This window comes from Cyprinodon tularosa, unplaced genomic scaffold (genome assembly GCF_016077235.1).
Source record: "Cyprinodon tularosa strain WSP-4 unplaced genomic scaffold, ASM1607723v1 ctg239, whole genome shotgun sequence".
NCBI classification, from domain to species: Eukaryota; Metazoa; Chordata; class Actinopteri; order Cyprinodontiformes; family Cyprinodontidae; genus Cyprinodon; species Cyprinodon tularosa.
The window spans coordinates 218,596-237,218 of record NW_024038892.1 but is presented as its reverse complement, the minus strand read 5'-3'; the positions used below and the strand labels follow the sequence as shown (position 1 = coordinate 237,218).

Genomic DNA, 18,623 nt, shown 5'->3' with positions numbered 1-18,623 from the left:
AGACACCAACCGACAGATTAAGGGATAGGTACTGTCAAGAGTCAACAGAAAGGCATCCCTGTGGTAACACTTGACAACTTTATATATTATAACAGATCCCAAGCAAATTATGGTTATTCATGTTGCCAGGCTGATGGCAGCCAAGCGCAGTGCTAGTGGGGGGAAAAAAAATAAAGAGGATAAAACTAGAAGCTCTTAGAATCCCTGAGAGATCCAACTACAGCATGTTGAGCTCTGTAGAGTTGTGTCTGAGTGAAGCTTTTTAAAGATGCTCTGAAAATAACTAGTGTTTACAGCAGCAAGCAGCTACGTTGCCATCATACAGACAGATGGAGAAATATCCACGTAGACAGCTCGTCATATGGGACATGAGAGTAGTGCACACTTACACTTGAACACGTGTTCATAGAGAAATGAACACATTTCTACCTGCTCAAACATCTAACTTCAATTCTTGACCCTATTAATGGACAGTTTAGTGTCCATAAATAGTTATGGTTATGGTTAATAACCATTTAGTGTCAGGATTCCTGCTTAAACAAAAACTATCTCAATTGTGACCTCTTTTTGACTCTGCCAAGTTAAGAGTTTTCAGTTGTGTAATGAACCGGAGGAATTGAACAGGTTCACGTGGTGAAACCAATGACTGATACGCCAAGAACTGATACGTCCTCTATGATATAGCTAACTGCTCGAAAAAAGAATCAAACCAGGTGCTGTTAGAACAACGCAGCTAATTACAAAACGCTGTTAATTGTTACGAGAAAGCTAATTGTGGAGGTGTGATAGAGTGTAAATGGGATCGGAGACATTCTGCTTGGTGCAGGTTGGGAATGAGATAAAAGATGCAGGAAATGTCTGAGTCAAAGGATAGATGGCAAAAAAAAATATTTACAATTCCACAAAGTTCTTTGTTTATTTATCATGCTTGCCAACCAATTAAATCCTGTTTTAGCACCCAAAACAGTTCATATGGTCACTATTTAACAAACTTGACATAAAATTGTGAGAATTAGGGCTGCACAATTTTGCCGAAAATCAAAATTTCTATTTTTTTCAACATATATTTAGATTTTTCTTTACCTTACCCTGAAAGCCTGCTTGTCCAGAACCCAATGTTGCAGGACTTCACTGTAACATTTGCATGAAAAAGTTCCTACTTTACTATAATGCATAACTCTAGGTGCTAGCTGCAACCATCTGTTCCCTTCTATGCGACAGCATACTCACTTTTACTCAAACACTCATATTACTGCCACCTAAAGGGCTTACTCATGTTAAATGTATTGTGACAAAAAATTGAGTACCTCTACGATTTGAAAATTGCATTTTCCTAAATTAATGCCCTGAGATAGACTGGTGACTTGTCCAGGGTATACCCTGCCTCTCGCCCGTAGGCAGCTAGAGATAGGCACCAGCACCCTTCGCAACCACGCTTGGGATAAGCGTGACAGAAAATGGATGGATGGATTTTCCTACATTGCGATTGTATTGCAAATGCAATTATTGGCTTAGCCCAAGAGGGAATCTGATGTAAAGAAGTTGAGAGGCCTAAAAGTTGTGGCAACAAAGTCTGGCCAATTTCCAATTGCATCACAGACTCTTTGAATCACTTCTGAGTAAGAGTTAGAAACATGTGGTTTGATGCATGAATTGGTAAAGTATTGCAATCCCTCAATTTTCTTTAGGATTACATAAAACTGCAGATTCTTATACAGCAAAATTATATCTGAATGGGATATGTGTCAAGCTATAAATGGTGTTAAACTGGGTTTATCCCAAACTATTAAGCTACCAACGAATGGGTGCTTGCTTCTCATGAGTCTAAATTAAAACGAAAATCTAGATGCAAAGAGGCAAAATCCTACTGCACTTGCATTTCAGTATGCTAAGAACATCTATAGTGCAAATTCTGGAGAGATGGTGGAAAATGCAGTGCCTAAAGGCCATCCCTAAAAACCTTGGATCATTGTTTGTTTTTGAATGTTGACATTGCCTTGCAAAAATATTCATAGCCCTTAGGATGAAGAATCTATTGACTAGACAGCTACTAGCCATTCACTCTACAAATCTTCTTTGTGGAGGAGTGGCAGGGAGAAAGCCATTGTTGAAACAAAGCCATCTGAACTTTGATGTCAGTCAGAAAAGATATAGGGTACATAGCAAAAAAAAAAAAAAAAGGGATTTAGAAAGACACTGTTTAGATGAGACATGATTGTAGTCCTTTTTTTCTCCACCATAGAAGATGGAGAACTAATACTCCACATCAATCTGAAACGATTTCACAGCACGAAAAAATGATGGAAGCAGTTGTGGAGATGCTCTCTATCTCTATAAAATCAGATTGAAAGTAGTTTGCAAAGAAGAGAGGTCCATAGATTCCTCTGTAGACATGCAAAGCTTATAGAAGCAATACTTATGCATTGAACATGTGTTATATTTCCCCCCCCCAAAAATGCATGTTTTTCCTCTCATACATGAGCGTACACTAAACCATGAAGGTCTATTAAATAAAATCTCAATAACATATCATGACATTATTGGTAGCAATTTGGCAAAATGTGGAAAAATTCTAATGTTTTGCAAGCACTTCACAAAGGCACAGAGTCCTCGGGGGGGCACTGCATGGGAAACAGTTTTGCCTCTTTCATCAGCACAGCTATAGTTGATCCAGACTGACTTGGAAAAAAACATGTCACACAATCCAACCAGATGTTCCCTCCAGATGGATCCTAAAAGGGTTTTATGTATGAAATGGCCGTGGATCAAATGAGAAATGTCTTGTGCTTGTGTTCTCTGGACAAAAGCACATTATATGACATATCGTGAGAAATAGTGTTGCACTGAAAATAATGTGATATCTCTTAGCTCAAAAAAGGCTCTGAGGACAGAGTGATGTGCTTACATGTGTGGTCCTTGTTGCAGTATAGAAATGTGCAAAACAGAAGAAGAAAATGAAGCTCTCTATAAATTGCTAAGCATCTAATATATGTTCATTTCCACATCTATATACTGTAATTATCAGGATAATGTAACACAAGACTTTTGTTTTTACATATCTATAAATCAGTAGATCAGTGAAAACTAATAAAATTGTTTCATCAGCAGGTATCTGTCCAACAAGGGTTTGCGGAGACAAACAACTTAAGAACTTACCGATGTTTTTGTTTTTCTCAGTTTGAAACATCTATTGCTTGTACAGTTTAAAAGATCCCTGTAATCCCTGAACAACTCTGCCTTCTATGCAAACACACTTCTATGTAAGAATATTTTATTCATAGGTACTGAGTAATGCTGTAGCTCAGCTGGTGGGATGTGGAAAGCAAATTGACTTGCAACACTGGAAAAATATGGGAAAAAAAGTCTTTATGAAAATATTTATGAGGTGATACTAACCTCACAGGGTGCTAATAAATAAAGAGCAGGAGCATCACCAACCATGGACCATCAAAAATTCTAATAAGGACCTCTTTAAAACCTTTTGCTGTCAATCAAGGAATGCTATTTCAGAACTAACTTATATGTAAACATGCAGCTGCCTAATTACACCGGTGGTTGGCATGACAACAAAAACAACCCTGCTTCATCAGTGGCCTTTAAACAACTAATTTGCAATTTCCTTTGGCAGAAGTCCCCTTTTTTGGCTTTCTAAATATCTACAGCACTTCTATACAAATCTGCTTTACTCAAGTTTTGCTGACTGCAGCCTATATGCACTTTTATGTGTTTTTTTATGTACTGTTTAACACAATAAAGTATTTTCTTACAGGAAAGTTGCTTAGTTTTAATGCAGACATACCACAAAGGAGTAGAGCTGGGAGGAGCGAGCCTTGAGTTCTGGTTTGCATTCACCCACGCACAGCTGAACGGGGCCTGGTCGACTATCCACCGGAGCGGGAGACATCTCGCACACAATCCTATCAGAGAAAAAAAAAAAAAACAAGAAAAATGAACATTAGGACAAACGTGTGATCAAACATATTTTAAAGGGACTGACTGGTAATAGAGAACCTCCCATCCACGCAGGGCCTTCTAAAGGTATCCGAAATCCTTCGGCTTTTCCACACTTTGTCAGGCTTACACTACGACAATATTCTTTCGATTTTTCTATGATCTTAGACAAAAACAAATTAGGACACGGCAGGGACTTGGAAGGTAAAAAATGAGTTTTCAATAATTAAATTCTATTCAGTTTATTTATATAGCACCAATCATAAAACATGTAATCTCAAGGAACTTTATAAGGACAATTTAAGCAGATCATACTGTCAGATTGGTAAAAAATATTTCTATATAAGTAAAACCAGCTGACTGCATTGAGTCACTTACTTTTAGAAACTCCTCTAGGATGAGTTTAAGCTTGCATTTTGTCACTGACTCTCCCTTAACAATAGAAGTCAAAATAGTTTGCAGTGAATTTGATTTATGTCCTATTTACTCTGATTCCCCTAAGTTACACAGCAAAGCCCAATGCTTTGGACACACAACACCGTTTTCTCTATCCTATTAAGAAGTAGGTCCATCTACACCGACAATAGCCCTCAGTCCCATGAATACATAAGGCAGGCAGAAATGCATTGTTGCAAGAGAATGATATGATTTCTCATATGCAGTTTGCCATAAATCATATAGTGGAGATTGGAAGGAAGTTGCTGTATTTGATTGAGACAAAACATTTGGCCTATGGAAAACACTGTTAGAAAAAAATGGACATGGCACAGCATGATGACACAACATGCCCATAGAAAAATAAAGTAATGGCAGCCTCATGCTTGGGGATTCTGTTACAGGCCCAAAAACGCTCCCCTTCCAGCAGGACCAGAACTCTAAGTCATGGTCAAAGGAAAAAGATTCCAAATTTGATATTTACCAAAATCTAATATAAACACAAGAAAAATATTGCAGGAATTGTCAGAAATTCCTGTTTTCCTTCTACTTCATTAAATTTAATAACACTTACAATTAAGTGCCTAAATCTTTGATTCCAAAATAAGAAAATATGGCAATGCCTTGATGTAGGTAAATACTTTGCAAAGCACTGTGAAAATCATATATGCATGACTTAAAACGTCACACTCAAGTTGGCATGTTCCTTCATAAGTTTGAGAAACTAATCAAAGCTCTTATCTGCTTGATATTGATTAATCTTCTAGTGTAATTGTAATCTTCTTCTATTGTTTTATGTATTTCATTATGGGGACACATCCAGGTATCGACCAGGACCCCCTCGACTGCACAATAATGAGCCAGATGATCTTCTTCCTGTGTTATAACATCGAAACTCCAATCAGATTAAGGTACATTGGCCAACCAACATTCCGGCCCCCCCAGGCAGCTCTGCTGTAATGCTAGTGGTGCGACGTTAATGCAAATCATGCAGCAGGATCAATACTGCTCTATCATAGGGTATGATCAGGTGACAAGCAGCGCAGCAGGTGACTAGATCAAATAACATAATAAAGTGAGTATTTCTATCGATCGCTGGTGCCAGGCAGTAATAAAGAACAAGGAGCAATCACAGTTTGCAAAGGGAGACAGAGTGTGTGGCGAAGCAGATGGCAGGGCTTGGTAGGGTGGAGCTGATGAAACAGCAGATGTATTGCTTCTCCAGTACCGATTACCTGAATTAAAACAAATGACTGGGGGGTTGCTGCAGGATGTGGCGGAAAGTGGCTAAAGGAGATGATTTTTTTCCTCCTACCGGTCCGCAAAGGCTCAAACACCCACTCACTTCTTTAAAGCAAATGGCTGCTTTATTATTGGCACTTCGTAAGCTGTAGATTGGTTGAAATATTTGATACATCCTGATAGAAAGAGAATTTCCTCCTAATGATGATTTGGGGTCTTATATCTATGCAGCAGAAGACGAAAGTTTCTAAAGAACAAAAAAAACAAAACAACTGCTGAAGAGACAGCCGATATTTTTCTTCAAAGGAAAAGTGGCTTTCCCCCACTACTCCAAATTCGTCAAAAGAAAGTATAAAATATAAATATGAATATTATTCTTTTCTTTTCTTGTCCAGACTATAATAAAAGGCCTGGTGACTGCATTAAACATAGAAAGAAACACCTTAGATTTGAAGATGACTATAAATAAGCAGCTATGATCTCCACATCAAGACATCAACCCAACTCTTTCATAGTTCCACTAAAGACCTTAAGGGTTTTATATACATATATATACAGATATATATATATATATATATATATATATATATATATATATATATATATATATATATATATATATATATATATATATATATATATATATACACACTCACCGGCCACTTTATTAGGTACACCTCTCCAACTGCTCGTTAACATTTAATTTCTAAGCAGCTAATCACTTGGCGGCAACTCAGTGCATTTAGGCATGTAGACATGGTCAAGACAATCTCCTGCAGTTCAAACCGAGCATCAGTATGGGGAAGAAAGGTGATTTGAGTGACTTTGAACGTGGCATGATTGTTGGTGCCAGAAGGGCAGGTCTGAGTATTTCAGAAACTGCTGATCTACTGGGATTTTCCCGCACAACCATCTCTGGGTTTACAGAGAATGGTCCGAAAAAGAAAAAACATCCAGTGAGCAGCAGTTCTGTGGGCGGAAATGCCTTGTTGATGCCAGAGGTCAGAGGAGAATGGCCAGACTGGTTCGAGCTGATAGAAGGGCAACAGTGACTCAAATAGCCACCCGTTACAACCAAGGTGGGCAGAAGAGCATCTCTGAACCCACATTATGTCGAACTTTGAGGCAGATGGCCTACAGCAGCAGAAGACCACACCGGGTGCCACTCCTTTCAGCTAAGAACAGGAAACTGAGGCTAAAATTTGCACAAGCTCATCGAAATTGGACAATAGAAGATTGGAAAAACGTTGCCTGGTCTGATGAGTCTCGATTTCTGCTGCGACATTTGGATGGTAGGGTCAGAATTTGATGTCTACAACATGAAAGCATGGATCCATCCTGCCTTGTATCAACAGTTCAGGCTGGTGGTGGTGGTGTCATGGTGTGGGGAATATTTTCATGGCACTCTTTGGGCCCCTTGGTACCAATTGAGCATCGTTGCAACGCCACAGCCTACCTGAGTATTGTTGCTGACCATGTCCATCCGTTTATGACCACAATGTACCCAACGTCTGATGGCTACTTTCAGCAGGATAATGCGCCATGTCATAAAGCTGGAATAATCTCAGACTGGTTTCTTGAACATGACAATGAGTTCACTGTACTCAAATGGCCTCCACAGTCACCAGATCCAATAGAGCATCTTTGGGATGTGGTGGAACGGGAGATTTGCATCATGGATGTGCAGCCGACAAATCTGCGGCAACTGTGTGATGCCATCATGTCAATATGGACCAAACTCCCTGAGGAATGCTTCCAGCACCTTGTTGAATCTATGCCATGAAGAATTGAGGCAGTTCTGAAGGCAAAAGGGGGTCCAACCCGTTACTAGCATGGGGTACCTAATAAAGTGGCCAGTGAGTGTATATATATATATATATATATATATATATATACTCTACACATTGCAAAGGAATTTCCTTGCCTGCCCCCATTTAGATTAAAGCGCTGTCAGATCAGCATGCTGCTGACAAATTGTCCCCTAAAGCCAAGTGGCACAATGTGAATTTTAATCACAGCTGGCCAGTCCACAGCTTCAGACATGGTGCTCATCATAATTCTATATGATTTAAAATGTACCGCCGATACTGTATATTGTCATGTTAACATACAAAAAAATGGCCAAAAAGTTATAGAAATGTGTAGATCTGTGTTTATAATTGTCATTTTCTACTGTACCACAGCATAGCAGCGGGAGTATGAGTAAGCAATGGTTAGCTGCTCCCATTCTGAGGGCAGAAGTAGGCCAAGGGAAGAATTAGGGTTATAGTCTCCTCTGAGAGTCTGTATGTGTGGATGGGAATGTGCGTTCGTTCAGTCAGCTGCGTGTGTGTTATCTCACTCTCACAGTACGACATGACACTATGTCAAATAAATGATTATGAATTACTTTAACCATCCACTGAAGTGAGCGAGTAAAACAGTTTTACTACACAGAAAAATCCTATGGGAATATTTGCTCCACTTTTGATTCTCTAAATGTGTTTACAGTCCTCTTAAAACTTAAAAGTAACCAAGATTACAACATGTAGAAAGTCATTTTAAGTGAAGCAATATTTTCCCTCTGTAAATTGTTGAAAAAAAAATTACCTTTAATTTATTTGTATATATATATTTTTTTTTAGAAAAAAAGGAATAGTAAAATCTTTTCCAGTAAGATCCTGATACCATGCATGTTCACCACAAAGGAATTATATTTGACAGATTGCTGTGGATGACTCTAACATACAGTAAATACCATCTAACACAAGATATATTTATGGATCACACAGAAGGCTGCTCATAATGAGCCTGGTAAGGTTGGCAGTTTTCTCATGTTAAAACTGAGTTTTCCTCCCCACTGCCGCTGCATGTATCCTCAGTGTGAGATTGCTGAGTTAATTACTTTCAGATATTTTCTCACTTATCAAAACATCTGTCTTACTTGAAAGGCACTGGTTCTTATATTTTTCCATTTTGAAGAGACATAAATATCTGTGTCAGGGGACAGGAAGTCACTGACCTCTAATCAAAGGTTCTTAGGATCTGTGATCTACTTAATAAAGTTAAAATAAAACGATAATTTCATCAACATAATAGTGTGTCACTGTTACGTATTTTAATTGGGGCACAAGCCGTGATTTTGAAATAAAAAATGGATCTGGCTCTCAGTGATAGATTGTTCACTGTATAAATTATCACAGACTATGAAAACAGTACCTATTTTTAAGATTGTATTCCTTATAACTGCTTGAAAACTGGGGTTGAAGTTGTGTGTTTCTTTTCTAAGCATCTTTTCAAGAAATGTAATAAAACTCAAAAACTAGAGGTAACTTAATTATTTCTAATGTGAAAATTACCAGCGCACGTTTCAAAATTCGATTCAAGCTTAAGTGCATTTCCTTATGTATCCTGTGTGAGACCTGAAACACCTAAAGATATTTAAAAGCCGAAAGGCATTTGGTCTCTGAGTCAACAAAAGACTGCATGTTTAGCCAGGAGCAAGATGATGGGTGAGTTGTGGGCCATGTTTCATTAGTTCAGGGTGAGTGGGACAGGATTTAATGTGATGTACACTCAGCATGGGGCAATTAGGGAAGTAAACACAAGTAAACACACACAGCTGTTGTGGGATTGTTGCTGACTGAATTAGAAACATTGAGAGAAATGGGTTACCGTCCTGCAGGGGTCTAACTGCAAACTCCGAAACACGCTCCTTGGAACAGTTCCAGTCTTCATTAAAGGAAAGCAACTTGCAGTCTCTTTGTGCACATATCGATTCAATTCTTAGCTGTTCCAGGTTATAAATTGTTTCTAAAAACTGAAAGCTAGATGTTGTGTAAAATGACCGTTAACGGTTGGTTTTAAAAATGACTGTAACACGGACGGCGTTATAACTCCTGAAAACGTTGGAGTTTGCTTAACTCTATGTGGAAACAGGCTATAATATAATATTATTTTTCTGATTACGTCAGGTAGAAGTAGCCTACAAGCAAGCATTTGCTGTTTTGAACAGAAAACTTTGATAACAAAAATCTGATCAATTGAGTATTAAGATCACTGAGTGAATTCTAATTAATTTATTATGCATCTGTGAGGCAGAAGATAAAAGCAACTTAGGCAAATACTGTTTTGTAGTTGTCATGGGCATAGTTTAGGTGTCTATTTAGATAATTATCTCATAATTATATGCATAAATTCATATATCTCAAAACAGGAATTGGATTTCAGAAATTAAGTAAAAAAACTGGACAAAAACAATGAACTATGATAAAAAATAAATAAAAAAAGGCTGAGAGGCACTGAAAATCCGCCTAGTCTGAAGCCTAGAGATTTTCTGCTAGATTAGATCTAATTCCCTGCAGACGGATAAGTTGAGACAGTCCGGTAGAAAACTGCAAAGAGATGGATGTTACATTTTATGATAGATATTCTCATTTTCAAAAATAGGACATCATCTTCCAGTATTTCAACTTAGTCTGGAGAGGATAATGTGATATGTTGCAGGACAAGCCGTGCTGTGTATGGTCAGCTGGAAAATGAAGATTTCCACAGAAAAAATATGTCTTTCTTGGTATTGAAAGGTTATAATAATGATTGTAAAATTAGGTGAAAACAGTAAGCTTAGAAATATGAGGTTGCACACTTTGATGGGAAGTTATAAGAAACAGCAAGAAATAAACACAAATATTTTTTTTCCCCTGTTGTACCTGACAGCTAAAGCTCAAAAGCTAAAAAGATTTCTTAGGAGATCAAACATTACAGAACAACCATTAAGAGATAAGTTAAAAAAATCAATCTAAGTTAAAAAGGAAAGACTAAGAAACAAAACTGTGATTAAGAGAAATTGGCTTTTCAGGAATGAAGGAACAAGATATTTCTGCAAATACTGACACTTTACTTCACACCGTATTTAATAATCCGATTTCTATCTAAACTTAGACTCAGACAACTTTAATGTCATTTTGTATACACAGAATGCATATGAAACGAAATTTAGTTTTATACAGTTTTGAAACAGTAAATGAGGAGCAGCTTGGCAGTGAAATTAAATGAACATTTCTAATAATTATAATATTACCATGATCAAATCTGCAATTTTAAATAATTGTTGAATATTCATTTTTCAACAATAAAGTAAAATACATTTTTATTTACAAAAAAAGAGGTTAGAGCAATAAAGTCACCAAATGTAATCGGCTGGAAGGAGCCAGCCAGACAGATACCAATTTGTTTTTGTTGTTTTTTTGTAAAATGCATCAAGTCTGAAACTCAAAGGAAAAAACCCATTAGCTAATTATCCTGCTTTTGTGACTTACAGTTCAGCGATGATGTAACCTTCCTCCACAGGGCTGCATCTGACACCTGCCACCTCCACGTTGTCCACCATGTCTGAGAAAGCAAGACCAAGGTTTGTGCCATGGATGGTCACCCGAGTGCCACCCTCTGGGGGTCCAGCTATTGGAGTCACCTAAAGGACACAAAAAAGCAATTTGTCAAAAGAGTTGTGCATTGCTTTAATTATCACAAAATACAGAATGCATATTTTTTGTAAATGCTTAATACTTTGCATGTGTTAAGGGATTACAATACTCTCCTTACTTCTTAAAGTAAGGAGAGTATAGTCTAATAGGCATGAAACACTGGTCTTCAGCTAAAGAAATATTTTGTGGCCACCTTTCCTCAGAAGTTTAATGTTTACTGGGGATTTTTACTGTCTTCCTGTGGCTCAAACCAAGCTGAACGCAGTGTTTTTCATTGCAAACATGCCCGCTGAGGAAGATGAGGAAAACTATCCAGTTTTTCACCTGATCAAAACTTGTTTGTCACCAACAGAACAGTCTGAAACCTACTGCTGTTTGCCAAGGTGCCGCTGTGAGGCACTGAAACTGTGCCGCACTGGTCTGGCCACTGTTTTGAACATTCCTTAGAGACCTTTTAAACTTAGTCTAATAAAATGGGGGATGTGTCTATCATTTACCTTGTGCTTAGTTTCAGTAGTGTGTAGTGTTTGCATAGTTATTAGATATAATTATACAGTAATAAGGATTATTACACCCGGGGTACTCTGTTATAATTTATAAAGTGAATGATCTATCACTCAGAGCCAGATCCACCCCTTTTGGTTACCAATTGAAGAACACAGACACTTTTCTTTGGTGATTGTTAATAACTCTGCTGATAAACATAGTCTTATTATTAAATGGGTGAAAGAAAACTAGATTTTAACAGCCAGTCCAGAAGTCTAACCTTGGATAGAAGACTAAAGAACTCTGGTGAGTAAGCAGGTTTAAGCTATAATAATTGAACTAATAATCATTAATTGGTTTTACCCTTGATTTGAATGACCTATTAAGTAACCTCGACTAGATTCTAGTTATTCTAGTTATTTATAATCTGCTTGTAAAAGTAAACAACACATTGATGCTCATGCACATCGGACTAACGATGCTGATCTGAACGCCAGGTTTGGGAATAAGAGGTTTAGTTGTAAGCAGCACTTTAGCTAGAGTTGGCTTGCCGAGATCTTTGGATCCCTATTTAGGTTGTTTACTTTTTAGACCTCAAAGCTTCTGGTCTAACTTGGATAGCTCATCCTATAAATCTTCACTTTGTAAACTCATTCTTAACATGGTAATTTTGCTTTAATTTCTTTTCACTCAGACGATGAGTAATGATGCCTGGTTTTGGCTGTCCAAAGGTTGAACTTTATCATTATCTCTGGTTAGTGTTTCCAGGTGCCTTATGTTCACTCTTTTCTCACTTTATTTTTCATTTTTGACATGAAAGTGAATAAATGATGTATTTCCCATTTAAAAGTAAACCACTAAGAAATTTCTTTATTGTTTCTTACAAATAAAGATAGATTAGTGCAATGCTACTTCACCAGTTATTTACCTCACTCACATCGCACTCCAGCCTGCACTAAAACAACAACCAGTTATTAAGAATCCCTTTAATGGACACTAATTAAATAAAATGAAATGCACAAGAAATAAAAGGGATTAACAGCACCCTGGATAAATGCTTGATCAGCATCTACTCCTGTTATCATTAATGGCTAATCTAACAAGGGGCATTATTAATGGCTACTGCAGACCACCAACTCATAAACTGCAATATGGCTTCCCAGCATGACCTTGGCACAGTGTGGCAAAGTGCCTTCTGTGCTGCAGAAATACATTAAGAACTCCACTTGGCATTCACCCAGCCCTTCAAACAAACAAACAAACAAAAAAGACTGATTGAGAAAAAAACAAACAAAAAACACAAGAATGTATAAATGCTGCTTGTCAGAGAGAGAAAGCGTAAAGGACAAACAAAAACTTAAGAAGACAGGGGTTGTAGCTTGGCTGTGTGCATCTGCTAGTGCAATGTAAACAATCAATATGTTATTACTGGCCATTCATCCGAAAACACAAAACCAACACGTAGTTTTACCCGATCGCTGCTGTGCCACTCTCCCCTGTACACCCAATGGATCTTTGTGGCTTCCCTGTGGGACGCCAGCGTTGTAATCTAGCAACAGTGGACATTATTTGTCTGGATGTAGAGTAACAGTGTCACTGCATTGCCTTAGGCATCTCAACACATTAATCTTTTAGTAATGTTGGGACATGGAGGATATGGAAGGTCGGAGAAACAACATAGCTTAAGTATATCATCTTTTCAAGTAGAATTAATGAGGTTTACACAAGCATTATAGTGTCCAGAGAAAACAGATAGAGGTCTGGGAGTAAGTTGGGTGGTGCCGTTGGTGAGAGACTCAACCATTCTGTCCCATAAGCCAAGATGGGTAACAGGTGAGACAGACTTTGTTTTGTTATACCAAAGGCGGGAATGCTAAAAGCTTGAGATATCTCTTTTCTACCCTCCCGTTTGCAATGGAGCCTTTCATATGGTGGAAAAAGAAAAGTAAGTCTAATCCATGCATGAAACTGATTTGACTGAGCTCGCCATTGGCAGACAGAGCCTTGATTCATCAGGATCACAGAAAATCAGCCACTTCAAAGGCGCACGCCACCAGTGTCTCCAGGCTGCAAGCCTCTTTGTCTCAGCATTGCTTGTATACAAAAAGGGGCTAAATCTAAAAAGGATCCTTTCTGCAAAATATTCTGATTTGATTGACTATAAATCAGATTCTAATTGCTTTTTAAAAAGGAAGGAATATAAGAAGATGATAATCTGTTTGGCAGGTCATCTCTGAATCTAATGGTTTATTTTATTACATTGTCAACAGTACCTACAGTCATTATGAACCTCTTCCCATTTACTGTACAACCAAATACATAATTTTTACATATTACGAGGTCTTTATATGACAAACCAGCACAAAGGACAATTGTAACGTTGAGGAAAAATTATACAGGCTTTACCAACTTTCTTTTTTTCTTTTACAAATTAGTACCTAAGAAATTATAGAATGCATTGGTATTGGGGAGTCAACAAAAATCTATAGTTTTTAGAGCTACCTTTGGTTGCCAAATAATCTGCACAAAAAGCTCAAGCTCAGGCAGTTTGGATTGTCTCCAAACAGCAAATTTAAGTTTTAAATTTCAAGATTCTTAATAGGATTTAAATGTACACTTGAGTGGACCATACAAACCATCTGGAGATTTTTAAAGCAATCAGTCTAGTTCAGCTCTGACTATATAGTATGTTTATAATTGTTTACCTTTGTCAAAGGTATGGTGACTTTTTATTTCAAATGAGAAAAAAGCTTCCCACATCATGAAACTGCCGCTGCCATGTTTAACTGTGGGGATTGTGTGTTTAGGCTAATATGATGTGTTCCTTTTCTACTATGTATGTTGTATGGAGTCAAACCTCAATGATTGTTGTGTCCACTTACAGCCAGTGACAAACTGCAGCTTGTAACTTATGTGGCATCATAACAATAATAAGTTTCCTCAGAAAGCTGTGGCGTGTATGAGCCGTAACATTCTTCCATTTCAGCTGATGATCTTTACATTTCCTTGAGAGTTATTGTATGCCTCTGGACTGCTTTTCTGATTGATTCTCGCCTTGTTCAGCCTGCCAGTTGAGTTAGTTGGTCATAACTTGGTCTGCAGTTGTGACCTGCTTTCCTTCTTTTAGTTAATACAGTGACCAGATCTTAAGAATAGAATAGAAAATCACCTTATTGTCCCACAATGTGGAAATTTATGGGGTTTACAGCAGCAAAATGATTATAGAAAAAAATGTTCACACTAATATGGACCTTAGAAAATAAATCTATGTATGCTTTCTTTTGAATTCTATAGAAATTCCTCCCTGACCTGTCCAATGTGCTTCTCTGTGTTTATAATGCTATTTATTCATAAAGTTCTTTTAAATTTGGCTTTTTTATAGCTTGTGCAAAAATGTATTGTAGACCCAAATGCCAGTGGTTAGTTAAATAACGTTTTAAATCTCACATGCTTGCGATGTAGTATCTTACTTGAAAGCAAAGATCTTCTAGTTTCTTGAGGTATGTGTAAAACCTCTGTAAGTTTAATATAATTTGACAGATTTAAAACATGTCCAAACAAGTTGTGACAAAATGTGGGAAAGTTCGAGCTGTATGAATATCTTTTTAAGGGACTGTATCTGAGGTAAAGTAACATGTGATTTCTTCTGCCAAACAGTAACTTACATGTTTTTCTCACCATGCAGACTTTCAGACATGCATGCACCCCCTGTTGCCCTTATTCCCTTTTCTCCCACCCAGTGCTGCCATTCCACGCTCCCAGTGTAATCCTTTTACCAGCCCTGCTGCTGCCTGTGTGGCATTGTCACACTGTCAATGGAGGGTAATTCCCAGCTAACAGCAAGCGTGCTTACACAGTGCTCTTCCTGCTTCCTATTAGTTCACTTTCTCTAGTCTAATTTATCTCCTTTAAACACAGAGCATCAGATTATTGGCCCCCAATTTCCTTTGACATTCCATCGTAATTTCCCCAAAAGCATAATGCCAAGAGATTGTCTAAAGTGAATAAAGACTCTTTTAAATCTTCAACAAAGAAAACATTTCAAAAGAAATACTTTTTAGGAAACTATACATAAAAGTTAGAGAGGGAGGAAGAAACAGCCTTCTGATGTGAACAGCCTGGGGCTGACTGTCAGTGTGGTCTTGACGTATTAAGCTGAAGTAATTGTAGGAAAAGATGTGCTGATGCAGCTATGAATAAACTCAATACACACAGTAGAGAGTGACACACCACTTCAAGTGCCTTCAGACCATGCAAGTCAGACATGTCATTGCTTCAACACTTGCTGATTTCTGCAAGAAAATTCAGAAATAGCATTTAATCATTGCACCTATCATTAAAAGTTAGCATATCAGCACTATTTCTCATGTTCCTGTTATTTGAAAAACACAAATTTCTCATTTTTTTTTGCTTTTTTTCCGGGTTTCCAATCCTTTCACATTATATTTAGCTTAGATATACAACCAAATTTGACACGGTTTAAAGCTTGCAGCTAATCTAATTGTCTTTAGCCTCTACTCAGACTAATTTCAGCATGTCACGCTTAATTGTGAGTAGAGCTTAATGGGGTTGATAAAACGGTGCTGGTCACTTTTTCCTCCACAAGCTGCATCCTAAATTCTTTACGAGGTCTTAAATGTCTAGTAGAGAAGCTGAGAGATATGGAGTGGAAAAATGCAGGGCTTTAGGTGCATGTGTGTGTGTGTCTACGGGGGACAGAACCAGTGTTGATTCTATTATAGAAGATCTACATACAGGCCCAGACACATTACCTGGCACCACTGTTAAAGTTGTATAAAAAGTAATTTAAAATTCAGAAAAATCTTAACATTACTTTGGGTACTTTTATATGGTACGATGAAGACAATTTTTTCATGTTGAAAATATTAAGCAGAAATTCTTTATCTATTACAATCACAAGGTTGGACCAAACAGAGACTGGTATTTACATATAAACAATCCTTCTAGATTGTCTATGATTTATGTCTAAGGAAAACAGACACAGATCTCTGTCTAGTCAACTGCTCTTTTGGAATCTTGGTCCTTTGTTCTGTATCATTATCCTGGTGGAAGAGTCGATGTCGATTCATCTTTAGTTTGCAGGTTAAATCTACTAGATTTTTATTTAGGGTGTATTAACACCAGAAAAGGCTTTTGGTCTGCTTGTTTTCGTCCAGACCATTAGTAGATTATTTTGTTGATTTGGTCCTGCTTTGATTCAGGCTGTCCGATTTGCAAATGGACGATACCTCACAGCAAAGCTGGACGTGCAACAGTTGTTGCTCCTATTGCTCTAAAAATAACCGTTGCAGGAGACAGCTCTTTTTTTATATCTATACTGTTATTACCGCTGCAAAAACTTTTGTAAGTGGGAGGATGTAGATTTAGAGCCATTTAATTTTTTATTTTGTGATGATACTACGTTTACCATTATGGTGGATCGGTTCCTTGCCCAGTTTGTTTTCATAACGGAATTTAACTACACTACAGTCGTTCTAGATGCGGACAACCTGAAAATGTAGGTCTGGTGAATGTAGTTTACTGGCCTTAAGTTACAACTACACAAAAAAGTCTGGATCAAGGGGCTGACTCAAGCTCTGGTTCGTTTAAAATAGAGATGCACCAATCCATTTTTCCCACAATCTAATACAATACCAATACATGGGCTTTGTGTTGGCCGATATCCCAAACCGATTTATTATTGCTGTTGAATAAATTAACTATATAATGTACTGTGTGAGTAAAGGCATCACACTTGACATAAACATTGTTAAAAAGGTAACAAATCAACACAGTTATAAATCATTACCAGCTGCTGTATATTCTGCGAACTATGATTTAATCAGTGTTGCAATCATAAAATTGACGCCACCAGATTGCTGTTACTGTACTGCTATGTATAATAGCAATAAAAATAGAAATGACTGGATCGAAATGCTTGATTGACATCATTCTTCCGATATACAATGCAGCTAATTAGTCAATATCGGTGTCGATATCTGATATTGGTGGATCTCTGGGACGTCATGCATCTAACAACATTGTGGCAGCATTTGTAAGATTAACAGACCAACACTATCATAGCTCATCCACCACATTCAAAATTAGCATGATTTGCTTTTTCACATTCCATCTCATCAAACCGAGAGGTTTCCATTTAGCATCCTCCACATATTTTTGTTGGTGATTATAGGACAGATCATTTTTTCCCCCCCAGGTATGTCCCATAAACCATCAGTTCCAATATAGATCGCTTCTTATGTCAGCTAGAGATAAAATTAGGCCAGAAGACGCTAACCTTTGCTGTGGCTCTCCAACAGCAAGCTTTAGAGATATTTTTTACAACTTTTAGTGACTTCAAAGTGTTTAGTGGCGAGGAAAGAAGAAAATCTAGATAAAGGCCTTCTATGCTTTTTGCTGAGCAAAATACTAAAAAACAAGCCAGGAAAAACAAGAGGAAGCAAAAAGAAAAAAACAAATCTGAAGATGACAGTTTTGTTTCCTAAGGCTACAGACCAACATTTATAAAACCTGTCACTGGGAGGCAGGGCAGCCTCTTCACTCTGCCTTAAACTCACAAAGACGCCCTGGTCAAAGCCTACTGAGCAGACACCCTTTATGTGCCTGTCTAACCCCCAGCCTCATTTGATGTTGTTCCCACTGCTGTTAGTGGGAGCTTACATCTCTTCAATATTAATGGACCATGGTGGGAGGCACCCTGGTACTTAATAGAAACATTAATTATTTAAAAGGTCTATCTTGTTTTAGGCGCATCTACTAATGTGCTAGTATGTATACAAATCAGCTCATGATGGGGCTTTGGTGCATACAATCACAACCAAATTTATTAATAAATTCAGCCCACCGGGGGGATGTCTGCATCTTAAAGAAACTGTAATCAATGAGAGACAAGAGGGGGGGTTCAGGGCGGAGCAAACTTCACTAGCAATGAAAAGGAAAAAATAATCGGTGTGTCTGTGTTTGAAGTACATGCTCTGAGCTGGTTTTGCACCCTACAGTCACAAAGAAATCTGACTTGAGATATCT

At 37.7% G+C, this 18,623-nt stretch overlaps 1 protein-coding gene across 2 annotated transcripts in view; it reads right to left on the bottom strand.

Annotated features, from left to right (window-relative positions):
* The window catches only part of LOC119784976 (plexin-A2-like), a 261,005-nt gene that overhangs the window by 64,609 nt on the left and 177,773 nt on the right, over window positions 1-18,623 (bottom strand). For both annotated transcript variants that reach the window (XM_038287311.1, XM_038287312.1), the window contains exons 13-14: window positions 10,926-11,077; window positions 3,800-3,917 (exon numbers count right to left, since the gene is read on the bottom strand). In XM_038287311.1, coding sequence (XP_038143239.1) covers window positions 3,800-3,917; window positions 10,926-11,077 — 270 coding nt within the window. The remainder of the gene's footprint in view (window positions 1-3,799; window positions 3,918-10,925; window positions 11,078-18,623) is intronic.